The sequence below is a fragment of the Phaseolus vulgaris genome, chromosome 6 (genome assembly GCF_051622355.1).
Source record: "Phaseolus vulgaris cultivar YP4 chromosome 6, ASM5162235v1, whole genome shotgun sequence".
Taxonomy (NCBI): domain Eukaryota; kingdom Viridiplantae; phylum Streptophyta; class Magnoliopsida; order Fabales; family Fabaceae; genus Phaseolus; species Phaseolus vulgaris.
Genome location: NC_143503.1, coordinates 14,680,063 through 14,693,847, shown reverse-complemented (window position 1 = coordinate 14,693,847; position 13,785 = coordinate 14,680,063). Strand labels below are relative to the sequence as shown.

Below are 13,785 nucleotides of genomic sequence, written 5' to 3'. Positions count from 1 at the left end.
ACCTTGATCCCCTCAAGACACACACTTCTCTTGGTCAACACACCAACACTAAGAATGTTGATCTTGATCCCCTCAAGAACACACAACACTTCTTAGCAAACGCAAAAGGTTTCTTTCAATAGATACAAGGATTACACTTGTTACAGAAACAAATCTGAAATCAATACAAGAGAAAATCCTATCTCACACTCTTTGATCAAACTCAATCTCTAAGCAATTTCAACTCTTTCTCTTTTTTCAAAATCTGTAAGTTCTCAAAATCTTAGAAAAACCCAAATCTGTTTTTCTATTTGTAAAACAAAGTTGTTTGTTATCAAATCTTAACAAACTATTCATTGCATTTAAAGATTGGTCAAAGCATTAAAAACTGGAGCGTAAACAGTTGGAAAATCATTTAATGCTCAGTTAAAGCACAAAACAGTTTTTTGTTATGGTACCAAAACAAACAATCGGTTGTTTCCACGAATCAATCGATTGTTTTGGTTTTGACAGCAAGTCAACCATAAAAACAGTTTTAAACCTTTTCTAAAAACACCTAAGTATAAAACAATCGGTTGTTTCGACAAAACAACAGGTTGTTTCTCACTTAGCTTGAAAAACACTTTTGTTTTAAAAAGATTGAGAATGCCTATGCTTTGGATTCAATCAAGAGTGGATTACATATACAATCTACCCCAGATCCTATCTAAGACAGCTCAGCAACAACAAGCACAGCCTAGCCTTCAACATCCTTCAAAGGGGTTTGGATTCTTCAAAGCTTGAACACCACTTGGTTCAACACATTTGGCGCCCATCGTGGGGCCTGGGTAAAACTTTTCCCAAATCACAAGATTTATGGTTTTGATGAGAAGGCAATCTATCATATCATCCTCATCCGCAAACCATTGAAGAACTGATATGTTTTATTCATAACCGCTCATGTGCCATTACTTCTCTCTCTCTCAATATCTATTTATATATCTATCTTTCATCTATTTATCTATTTATGTGTTTGTAGTTCGTGCATATCAGATGTTTTTTTAGTGTTATTGACTAAACAACTCTAAAGTCTGAAGAACCTATTTATAAATTTTTTCTACCAAGTGTTTTTAGGCACCCTTGATTATGATTTCGAGTAATGTCTTAATGTGAGTTGAATTTAGGATTAATCATTAAGTAACACTTTGATATGTATGATTGAGATTTTAAGACAATTAAAGAGTGAAAACCTAAGGAAAATCCCCACTGGACATTAACTTAACCAAGTGGTTAAGTAGATGTGAAGGTTCATTTCACAAAGCCAAAAGGAAAACACAATTATATGGTGAGAATGATGACAATTATGGTGCAGAATTGAACAAGCAACATAAGTACAAAAGAATGGACTGAATGGAATTTAAAGAGACAAAACTAAGAATATGTTTAAGATAGAATGGAATGTAAATGGATAAATGGAAGAGATGATGAAAGAAGAACTTAGGGATGGTGAAGCAAGGTTGAATCACGCCACTTGATGTGATGGAATCACCAAGATGAGTGAAAGGAGGTCGCCACCTGAGAGCTTCATATCTCACAAGATAAGACCAATTTAGGAGGAGATCACTCACTCACAACTCACAAAAAAATTGTGTAGAATTTCTTTACTATAATTTCAACATGTAAAATACACTAGGTAGGCCTCCTATTTATAGGTGAAGGAGTCTTGGAGAACAAGCTAAAGGGGTAGGATGGAAAAAAATGGACAGTTTTATTGTTTGACTAACTCAATCCCGCATCTTAGGCTTGTCCTTCTAGAAACTAGGTCAAAATACCTTCAAATGGGCTAAGAACAAGCTAAAAATGCTACCCACACCCCCTATTATGCTAAAGGAACCTTATTCTACCCTATATTTTCTATTTGGACCCCCAAAATGAGCCCAACTATTTACAACATATTTGTAATCATTTAAGAAGATTAGCAGGAAGAACTTTAGGTGCTCTGGTTTATAGCTTTTTCTTCTGCTAATGTTGTCTCGAGGTTTGGTGGGGCTCGACTTTGTAACTTGAGATGATTGACCCTTTTGGAAATTGCTTGTTGTGTCTTTAGTCATCTGTGAGTTTGTATTATGTATTCATTGGGATATTTTGCTACCTCAAACCAAACGGTTAGATAGCTCACCAAGACCAAACAGTTATTGGATCAACAATACTAATCCAAGTTCAAACACGAATGATAAGTGCTTAATTTCAGTGATATTTCATATTAAAATATAGACACTTATGAGTATTAATTTCTAATATATATATATATACAATAATCACTAATTTATGAATTTATACATTTTTACATATTTTATGATCTTTATTTGAATAGAAGAATTTTATTCCCAAATTTGGTGTTATTTTCAAGTTTTTAGGGAAGAATGGAAATGACTGAGTTAAATAAAATAAGATAAGCTAAAAGGAGAAAGTTGGAAAGCCCAAAACTCAGCAGTGGATTTTCTCGCTCAAGCGAGCTCATTCTCGCTTGAGTGAGAATGCTCGAGTGAAGTTTTCGAAAATCAACGCCTTTCTCGCTTGAGTGAGCTACATCTCGCTTGAGCAAGAATGTGTAAGGCAAATTGGGCCATTTTATGTTTTTATCATTAAGCCCATAAGCGTGACGCCTAAAGTCACCTAACTCTAGTAAATTAGGTTAAATAGGGGACTAGAGGCTCAACCCTAGTGCCAAATTGAGAGAAGAACACCATATAATTTTGTAAATTTAATTCTTTTTTTTTCTAATGTATACATCATTGAATGAAAATCATTGAGTGACCTGTGACCCAATTAGGAAAATATAAGGTACTAGAAAATGCGTGGCTAATTCTATCCTTTGAGATTAAGAGTAATCTATTCAAACTCTTATGTATTGGGGTGATATTTAAATATGATATAATATTTTGTTCTTGATTGATTATTGGTATTGTTGTTTTGTTTCTAACTCTTGATCTAGAATCTTAATCTAACTAAAAAGTATATTTAGGGTTCTGACCTAAATAACAATGCTTAACATATTTGAGTGCTAGAAATAGACTTGAGATGTTAATTGCTATTAACGTCTGAGTGTAACTCTAAGTTGTTTCTATAAGTAAGCGAGAAATCGATATTTAGGAAACATTCTTAATAATTTTATATGTGAGAAATCGCTATAAATGAATTTTATACGGGCATCAATTTCAATAAAAAAACTTAATGTTAACATGCTAATCAAAATATAGGAGAGTGAGAAAGATGAAAACTAATTCTTTGCTTGTTTTCTTATTAATCATTGCCAACACAACCACTTTCAACTCATTTTTAATTGTTCTGTTTTATATTTAGTGAGTATTGTACTTGATATTTCAATTATTCCTTGTGGGATCGATATTCGTCCTTAAGGACAAATTATTACTTATGACAACGCGGTGCACTTGCCGTAAAAAGTTATCAACGAACATCGACAAAGTTGTACGATCAAGTTTGTATCCGAGTTCAAACACGAACATCAGCAAAACCTTATCAATTTAGAACCAATTAACAGACATTACTTGAAATCGAAATCAGTGGTCGACCTACACTAAATCTAAACGGGTCCAAATCGAACTCGTTCACCCTTTGGTTGCTCATCACCAGATTATCACTTCGGCTTCCAAACTGAGGGGCTTGTGTACGTACCGACCATAAGATCGGAAATGCCAAAGAGCTCGGGTGACTATATGCATCCCTTAATCGAACCTTTATTACCATCAATGACGATCATGAGTAAAACGACCTAGTCAATGAGCCTTAAATGTAATGAATAACAGTTATGTGGCTAATCCAAAGGAGTCATAACAGTCCACTCAGATGACACCACCTGATTAATTTATAAATATTCATTCTTTAGGAAGTACAATATATATTATATCATACTCTTACCTCTTATACAGTTAAGAACATATCATCTTTGTGCTCCTACTGACTTAAGCATCAAAGAGCTTTTGCAGGTGGACCTCCCCCTCTCATCAGAGGCCAACTGGAAGTTCGTTCTCTGAAAAACACATCATACTCACCGAGGTACTCTCCAAATCGATTTTTGGTACGAACATATATAGATATAGATTATAGATTCTTAACAGTTAAACGAGTTCCAAAAAAAAAATAGATATAACATTTTTTTGCAAGTTTACTATTGAAGTTCTTAGACATAAATAAGAAGAAAAAAACAATAAAAGCCAATAATGTCATTGGACAAGTAATTTTAAAATAAATACTTTTATTGATTTTTAATATATTTCTAATCGGCTATTTTACTAAATAATAGAAGGAAAAGTAGCTCTATTGACTAACTTGATTTCTATAGTATGTTTGCAACAATTTTTTTTACTATAAAAAACCTTTTGGGATGAAAAAGAAATCATCATAAAAGGTAACAAGTTTTGTGAAAAAAAAACACTTTTGTGATGAATTTTGATGTGTAATTCATGACGTGGAGAGAATAGTTATTTTTTAACACTTCATCATAGAAAATGTGTGTCTATTTATGTAAGTGTAGATTTATTTGAATAAGTTTATCTTTTCCTTTCAAATAAAAGAAAGTCCTTTTTTTCTTTTCAAGATAAATAGAAAATAATAATAATAATAATAATAATAATAATAATATTAATAATAAATAAACAATAGCATGAGATTAATTGTAATTAAAGAAAAATTTAAAGAGACAATTTCTTCCTACACCTACATAGTTTCCTGCATAAAATTTTCAATTCCAAAATTATCCTTGAACAAAAGGTGCAGGATTTGTCTTTTTACATTTTAGAATTATATAATTTGTATACCTTTTGAATTCTAGATTTTATAATACAAAATCGTATTCCAAGTTTTAAAATTTAGAATGTATTTTCAATTTGAAATACAATTTTATATTTTAAATTTTATAATTTAGAATGTATTTTTTGGATTCGAAAATACACAACTTTATATTCTAAATTCTATAAGTTTCAGAATGTATGAATCCAAAGAAAAATGGGAAGAGATGTAATAAAAAAAATCAAAATTGTCATTTCATGTGTTTTATGGAGATACGTACAAGAAGAAATTGACTAAATAGCAAAAAAGTACTATGACCCAATAAGAAATAAATTAGGCAAAGGAAAGGAGAATGTAAATAAAATATTATTTTCAGAACATTTTTTAATTTCTTCAAAACACATTTTTGAATTTCATAAATTATTATTCAAAATGCATTTTTAGATTTCATAAATTCTTATTCAAAATGCATTTTTAGATTTTATGTTCCGAAATTTTTTTTCTAGAATATATCTTTAATCCTTTAAATTATATTTATTAAATTTCAAATTTTCAAATCCCGATAATTTTAAAAATCTCAAAAGATTAAAATTGATATGGTACATGAATAAGTTGCCAATAAAGGAAAGAGGAGGAAAATAGTAGAGAATCTAGACACCTCATGGAGTTGTCATCCATCTCCTCATGAATCAAATCAACCTCTAGTATGTTTTTCATTTCCTATATATTAGGTTGTATGAATAATTTCTTCCAATTGATATGTTTCTTGAAAATTACACACACACACACACGTATATATATATATATATATATATATATATATATATATATATATATATATATATATATATATATATATATATATATTCGCCTTCGTGTCAAGTTGCAGTTCAGAAATTTTTTGAAAATCTCTTAATGGTACCAATAAAACTTTTATTATTATTGACTGTCAAATTTTATCAATATACAAGTTTTAATGACCAACTGCAGTTTAAGAAATTAAGAGAAGGTCTGAATACATACTAAATATATGTAATACAATCTTCCATTATCAACACCATGCAAAGTAACACGAGAGAGAATGCATACTACCAACTTAACAACCTCGATAAGGTTGAAACTTCTGCCATAAAATCTCTTATCATCACAACACAATATTCTAAAGGTGCTGAAAATTTAAAAAAAAAAAAACCTAATTGTGTTAAAAGTGTTGATAAAAATCAAATGAAACTATGTCATGAACAATCACTAAACTAAGGTCAAAGCAATATATCCGTGTAAACCCACCTACTACTGCTTACCCTTGCTATCTTCACCAAAGTTAGACTTGTAATCTTCACCAAGAAGTGCACTTAGAGCGTCTTTTAGATCAGATTGACTAATTCCACATTCAGTGTTACTTCCAAACCAAGCTAAGTCAAATAAAGCATCAGGACGTTGCGAAAAATCAATCTGTTCCGATTTTTCTTTCTTCCAGGAACTATTTGGGAACCAGGTGAGTGCTTCGAGCTTATCATCGTGATCTGTCAAAGATGAGGGGAAGGCCTAGTTAATGAAACCACTTAAATATGATAACGTTTAAAGTTTAACTAAATGGTATGTATGATATCTTATTGTGTTACCTTGAATGGTTTCGATTGATTGGGGTCCATCTACTGAGCTTATAGGAGTATAGTCAGTCATAACTGAAGCAGCAGATTGACCTAAGGGGGAGTTTGACTCCCCTTGCTCATCCCATTCTGTCTTATAGGGATGATTCAAGGTTGAACTCCCAGCTGCTTCATTGGATGCACCGGTTATGACTGGAAAAAATAAATCAGTATTCGAGTCTTTCATGCTCTTCGAGTTGTAGACTATTGCTTCCAGCAAACCACTGCTTTGTGGAGAAATGAGATCTGATGGAATAGACTCAACTGGAGGAGACTGAATCAATGTATCTACAGACTCAAGTGAAGGTAGCGGGGACCCATGTGTGACCCAGCTACCATGTTGAGTTTCTGTATATTGGAGTGAAGGGAGCTCCAACTTCCTAGCCCCAAATAAGGGCACAGAAGAAGAAACATTGCCATTTAACATGGCATGGCTGCCATTTATGTTATCACCATGAAACTGATTACTGGTGTTAAGAACGGATTCAAAAGGAGGATAGAACCGAGGATGGTCATAAATTTTCTCACCAATATAATTGCCATACTGATCAAATAGTTGAAGAGCATTAGCTGTACAACTACCAAAACTATTGTATAGAATTTCTGACTCCCGGAGACGTTTTGAAGGATAAAGTGTTGGGAACAAATGAGATGAATCCGAACATTGCTCAAACAAATTTTCAGGTATATCAAGAATTCCTGGTACCTGTGATGGACCATGATGAAATTTGACAGTCTTGAAATCCATATCCTGTATATCAAATTGGTCCGTTTGCAAGAGATTATCGTGCTGGGAGGCTTCAACAGTCAAGGGACAAATATTTTGACTTTCTTGATTTGCATTAAGTATCCGCTCACATAATTCTGGAGGGTAGATAGGTAAGCCGGCTCGTTGCATTCTTTTGATTCTTGTGTTCCAGTAGTTCTTGATTTCATTATCCGTACGCCCAGGCAACTGAAACAGACAAAAGCAATAAACACATTTAAATATCAAAAAATAGAAAATGCAAAATTGCATTGATCTCAATGAGAAGAAACCAAAGGCAATGGATATAGAGAAGAGTATAATAGTCGGTATGCAGTTGGTACTTTCACTTCCATTTTTCCCTTCCATCCTATTACGCTCTGTGCATGTGTGTGCAAGCTCACCTTAGAATGCGACAAGAAGCCTGCATAGGTTGATGTCCAAAAGAATCTCACACTGGCTTTATTCATACTAGGTTGGTGTCAGCCATTATAAGGCCTGAGCTTCAGTAGACAAAATTTTGTTTATTCTTTCCGGGATAGACAAAAAAGATTTTCAAGTAGAGTAAAATATTGTGTGGTCTGTTTCTGCAATAGTGCTACACTATCATGTACATAACGGTACATAGTACTCATCTGCATAACACAACATATGCAAACAGTTTTCATTGCAGTTCCAGTCATATAGCTACATATTTTCCTTAGTTCTATTTTCCTCTTCCACATATCCTCCCATTCAAATTGCAAATATGCACAAAGATAGCAGATTTTAGTGCTATTCCAGCAATAACATATGCGGTGATTATGTTTTCATAAGAAACAATTATGACCTGGTACAAAAATTAACTATGAAATTAAAAGGAATAAACAATTTCATGTCAAACTATGGATCATCTAGCAGCATGCAGTGCAGAAGCATACTGTTTATATTTCATAATATATACACAAAAAAGGCAATTCAGTTTAAGCTTTCTCTTTGCAGTTAAATATTATTTTACACTAATTTCTAAATACTTTATTATGCTGTATATTATATATTTCATTCACTCAGAATTAAACACATTACTATAAATGCATAATGGTCTCACTGACAGAGATAGAACAGACATAATAACATTCAACTATTAACAAAAAATTTGAAAAAATAATTTAATTTTTTAAGCTATTTGCAAAACTATGACTACATCCATAATTTAGTGTTAGCAGCTTGAGAACTAATAAGTATATATATCCTGTATTTATTGAGAAATACTCAACGTGGAAATGATTAAATTTATATTTGATTCAAGATTTTTGTTGGAAAGAACCCTACCTACTAATGATACTGAATTTCCATTCTTTTCCTTTTGGGGTGAGAGGGCATAGCAGTGGGTAGGTAGGAAATTTCTCTACTTTTTTCAATCTTATATCTATACATTTCCATCATTCATATTCCTTTGAGATTATTTCTTTCCTCCTTATATCCCCTTGAGATTATTTCTTTCCTCCTTATATCCCCTTGTCAAAGTTTTAGGGACAAAGGGAAGACAAACTAAGTACATTCTGCATGAAAAAGTGTTTTCTTGGTCAATAATTAGATGCAAGATGTTCTCTTTTCGGCCACATACACAGGATAGACACTGAGCAAATGCAAACTCGCAATCATAAATGCAAATACAATAATTTTTGCCACGTTTCACCCCAAGTCATACTGTCCAACAAAAGCAAAACCACATACCCATAAATTAAATGGTATTTATAGGGGTAGTGTACCGACCTGTAAGCGATAGATGCCCACCTCCAATTTTGGAGTAAACATGCTTCACAGATTATATCAATCTACATTAACTCCTCTCAGAAACAAGTTGAAAATGTTTGCACTAAACATGTTTTATGTTTTCAGACTCCTTACAGCTTTCATAACTAAACCCGTGAAAGCTTTTAATTGGTACTTAGTGATTGGAGTTGAGAGGAGGAAAAACCCAGAAAGGTTCTTCAACCCAATCGAAGAAGAACCTAGTTTTACTATTAGATAACTTATTAATCTTCACAGTAATATAATCAACAGAATATTACAACCTTACAAGTTCTTGATAAGAAATATCAGTAAACAAAGCTCCATCAGTGAGAATGAATCAAAAAGTGGAGATTTGTAGTACAACTAAAAGTTATCCATTAAAATGACATCACACAAGACTAAAACTTTAAATATTATAGGAAATAATGCCAAAAAATTATTGAAATGTTATTATTAGATGCAATGATATTACCGCAACATATTCACAATGCATATATAATCCAGGAGGATCAAAATCATTCAATGAAAAATTCATTAAACAAGGGAAAAAACTATGGATTTGCAATATCATGATAGCAATTAAACATACAATTCTTAACTAGAGGGGTTTGAATCACAGATTCTGTATCGGAAAAAACCTGGGGAGAGGGCACCAAGCATGAAAGAATCATGATAGCAATAATACAAACTCAGTTCTATAATTTTCTAGCACCAAACACATCCAAAATCCAGAGAGTAATTTATAGCTTTCATGAGTCATGAGCCTCCCATATTTATTGTTAAGTTTATCTTGACAAAAATAGTATTATATTATATTTTATTAATATAGCATTGTCCATCCCAGAAATTCATCTTTAGTGTCTTAAGTCCTCTCCTTGCCATAAATCAAATATATAATAAGAAAAATGGTTATGTTATGCGGGATGGGCTTCTTGAATAACTTAGCTTCACTAGCATAGTAAAATGACAAAACATTGAAAGCAAGTGATAGCTCTACAAACCTCAGCAGCCATCCGAGCCCATTTGTTCCCCATTTTTGCGTGGAGCTCAAGGATTCGGTTCTCTTCCTCTTCTGTAAATGCACCTTTTTTCAGATCCGGTCTCAAGTGATTTGCCCATCGTAGACGGCAGCTTTTCCCACAACGGGCAAGTCCTGAATACTTTTGGACTGCATTCCAATTGCCTTGTCCGTGCTTATTAACATATTCTAACAAAATTGCATCCTCTGCTGCAGTCCATGGACCTTTCTTCAGAGGAACTTCTCCTCCCATGTTACCTCCAACTTCACCTTCTTCATCTAATGATGATGACCTACAACCTCTGTATATCTTCCGATTATCACCCCCACTAGTCACGCTACTCATGGCTGTCAGTATGAAAACGTAGAGAGGAGTTAAAACTTTTCAGTGGAAAGGGTGAAAAGCTACAACCTAGCATCTCTAAACCTCAAGAAATTAGCAGCAAGGTTTAGATTCTCAGTTTTTAGATGTTCATGTAAGACTCTATTGAATAAAAAGACCTGTGAAGTTCCAAAATCCAAACTGACATAGTGATCAATCAATTCAAGGATAAAAATCAAGGGAAGTCACTACTTCCACAGTATCTATCTATCACTTTCAGGAATTAAACCAGGAAGAAAAACAATAAAGGCAACGAGGACCCCAATTTCAACACCCACAAACAAACTTGAACCAAAAACCAAAGATATATAAAAAATTTCGTAACCAAAAGTAGCCAGTACATAAAAAACCTCCGAACACTAAAAATAAAATATGGTAAAACAAAAATCTGTCCATAAATGAAAATTATTGTTGCATAAATCATGCAGATAAGAATAATTAATCCTACATACTACAATCATCCGAGTACGTGGAACAATTATAGCAAACAAAAGTTGCAATTGATTTATTTTTTTGTCAATTTTAGAACATATAAGTCCACGTTAATAATAGACTTTGCAATACAAAGATGAAACCCATGGTCCCTGTCATTTATGGTAATAGTTCAGCATGTTTCAGTCATGTATGAGAGAATTGAATATAGAATTGAACATAGCATAAAAATATAATATTTTACGAGATACGCATGAAGATTCACCTGAATATAATGATTTCCAAGTCAAACGAACCCGGAATCTATAACAAGCCAAAATTCATCAGTGCTGCTCTTTGAAATTAAGAGATTGAGGTAAGGACGCCACTGGAAATGGGAAATAGAAAATCAATAATCCTTCAAAGTAGAACTTCTTTTGTTTTTATGCTAAAAAATAGATCAATCCTCGCCGAAGAAACCATGAATCTTGGAGAAAGCAACAAGAACATCTGGAATCACAGCACGCAGCTACTCCTGAGACAGAATCACATTCTTGAATCGAACACTGAACACAGCCACACCCCATTACCCCAAACAAAGAAAGAAGAAAAATTTACATACTTGTGAGAAAATCCCGCAACTAGTGATCCCAAATCGAAAATTGGGATTCCAGAAGAGAAAAAACAAGAGAAGAGAAGAAAAGCCCACAAAGAGATTTTAGAAATGACATGAAATTGAAATTGAAAGTATTTGATTAATAAAGCGAAGGAAAAGTACCAAGTACAGATCCACATACAAAGGAAAGAAAAGATTGAGTTTGAAGAGAAAGAAAGAGAGAGAAAAGAGTTTGATAAGTAGATTGAGCTTATTCACACTAGTGAAAAAAATAAAGCTTTTTTTTCTTCACACAATGAGCAATGATTTTTTTTGTTATGGATTGAGAAATGGTAATTACTCTTATAAATATAACCATGTGATCATTTTACTTGAGGTGATCAAAATGAAGATTTTATAAAATGCCCTTTTAAATATAACACAATGAACATTTTACTTTAGATATTAAAAGCCATAGAAAAGATCTTATAAACAAAGTTTAAAAAAATGTTATTATTTAAAAAAATGAAAATTAGATTTGAAAATGAACCTAGTTTATAGGGGTTCAAATGGCATATAGTGAGAAAAGCAAGGAGAAATAATAGATGAGATGAAATGGCCAAAAATATCAATTTTCTCTCTCATGACCCTTCCAAGTCTCTAGAGTTTCTTCTCACTCATGTTAGCAATCCAATTAAAAGTTGCAACTTTGTGTGTGCAATATTTGGTGCTATGACTGAATCAAAAGGGCACACAATACATATTGACTCACTGAAAAATAGGGCACACAATAGAGTGAGCACTTTAATATATACATATATATATATATGTATATATATATATACATATATATATACATATGTATATATATATATACATATATATATATATATATGTATATGTGGTGGGTTATTTTTACTTTTGGTAGATTTCTTTTATTTTTATAAATTCCAAATTATTGGTCACTATAGTTTGTGGAATAGAACAAGTGAAGTAAAATAAATATTTTTTTCACATATATATAATCAACCATAGATGTGAGCAACTCTTTATCACTTATGTTTTCTTTAATAAATAAGAGAAAAATAAAGTAAATGAAAATTAAAAAAAATTAAAGATGGTTAATTAAAGAGAGATGTAGATAAAATAAGGAGAGATATGAGTAAAAATAGACCATAAATGCATCCCATAATTTATTAAAAGAATCTAAATTATTAGTATCCTATTTTCTCTCCTTATTTTCTGGTAACTAAACAAAATCTTAATGAGGATATTGAAATCTTGTTTAACAGTAGTGTTCCAAACTGACTCATTTTACCAGATCAAAGAAACAACTATGACCAATCAAATAGGGTCTAACAAATTCTCCATTCAAAAAGGGGATTTTATTTATATGTTTTCTCTGAATGAAGTCTTTAGAAATTTTGAAATGAGAAATCTAAACATGTCATTAGTCTTTCACAATATGATGAAATAAAAAAAAACAATGTAAAAAATGTAGTCTCTAATGTCTACACCACCAATGCACATAGAAGTGTTGAAATTTTTTTGTGAAACATGTTTAATAAATCAATATCAACATCATTTTCAAACAAAGGTCACAAAACATATTACAAAACACCACCCAACTGAAATATAGGAAAAATGGAAACAATTTCCTTATCTAGTATATTACATTTTTTTTATACTTTTCATAAAAGTATTATTTGAAAAAAAAGAATAAATCATAATAAAATTTAAAACATTTGATATTTTTAAGGAAAAATTCATAAAAGTTTGAATAATCGTATCAATTAATTTTAATGTAATTACATAAATTATTAAATATTTCAGAAATTAATAACTTAACTTATGCACACATTTTTAAAATTACACTAAAAAAGATAAAAGAAACAAGAGTAATAATCAAAATCTAGTGAACTTATATACTAGATTCATAGTCTCTTAAGTTTTCACTATTTTACTTAAGTCTTTCTTTTTTTTCATTATAGACTGATCTTTTTTTCAATTTAATGCGTTTATCAATTTGTTTTCTTCATTAATACTTACAACATTTATTACGTTCACATTTTTGTTACATAGACCAAGATAAGATTTATCGAAAAATTAGCATACTGTCAAATATACATCAACACAATATATTTATTGTATTTCAAAACGGTTAGAGAATATATTGAGAAAAGTTACTTCAAGATTTAAGACTAAAGCTAATTTATGATAGAAATAAAGATGGAAGAATTCACATTCATGCTATATCTTAACCACTAAAGTTGGTTATATGAATATTACGTGAAAAAGAGATATATACATATAGTAATTAAAACACAAAGTAACTCCATGTGTTACATGTTAACTATTTGTAGCTATAGAACTTATTGCTTTTATATATATATATATATATATATATATATATATATATATATATATATATATATAAAGTAC

At 31.4% G+C, this 13,785-nt stretch overlaps 1 protein-coding gene across 3 annotated transcripts; it reads right to left on the bottom strand.

Moving 5' to 3' along the window:
• Window positions 1-5,795: 5,795 nt before the first annotated feature.
• LOC137831037 (transcription factor GAMYB) lies at window positions 5,796-12,011 on the bottom strand. Of its 3 annotated transcripts, XM_090304034.1 has the most exons (6): window positions 11,371-11,610; window positions 11,035-11,283; window positions 9,939-10,303; window positions 7,566-7,796; window positions 6,390-7,371; window positions 5,796-6,290 (listed from the first exon to the last, which is right to left on the bottom strand). In XM_090304034.1, exons 4-6 carry the CDS (start codon window positions 7,629-7,631, stop codon window positions 6,058-6,060), a joined length of 1,281 nt encoding a protein of 426 aa, XP_090160160.1. In that variant the 5' UTR covers window positions 7,632-7,796; window positions 9,939-10,303; window positions 11,035-11,283; window positions 11,371-11,610; the 3' UTR covers window positions 5,796-6,057. The 3 variants fall into 3 exon arrangements, with proteins under 3 accessions (XP_090160160.1, XP_068494636.1, XP_068494635.1); XM_068638535.2 differs by lacking the exon at window positions 7,566-7,796; XM_068638534.2 differs by lacking the exon at window positions 7,566-7,796 and having other exon boundaries at window positions 11,035-12,011.
• Window positions 12,012-13,785: the final 1,774 nt, after the last annotated feature.

Coding starts and splice junctions, on each gene's coding strand:
- LOC137831037 (XM_068638534.2), bottom strand. CDS start 10,301: ATGAGTAGCGTGACTAGTGGGGGTGATAATCGGAAGATATACAGAGGT. Junction 7,372..9,938: donor GGGCTCGGATGGCTGCTGAG/GTTTGTAGAGCT, acceptor TGTCTGTTTCAG/TTGCCTGGGCGTACGGATAA. Junction 6,291..6,389: donor ATCAATCGAAACCATTCAAG/GTAACACAATAA, acceptor CATCTTTGACAG/ATCACGATGATAAGCTCGAA.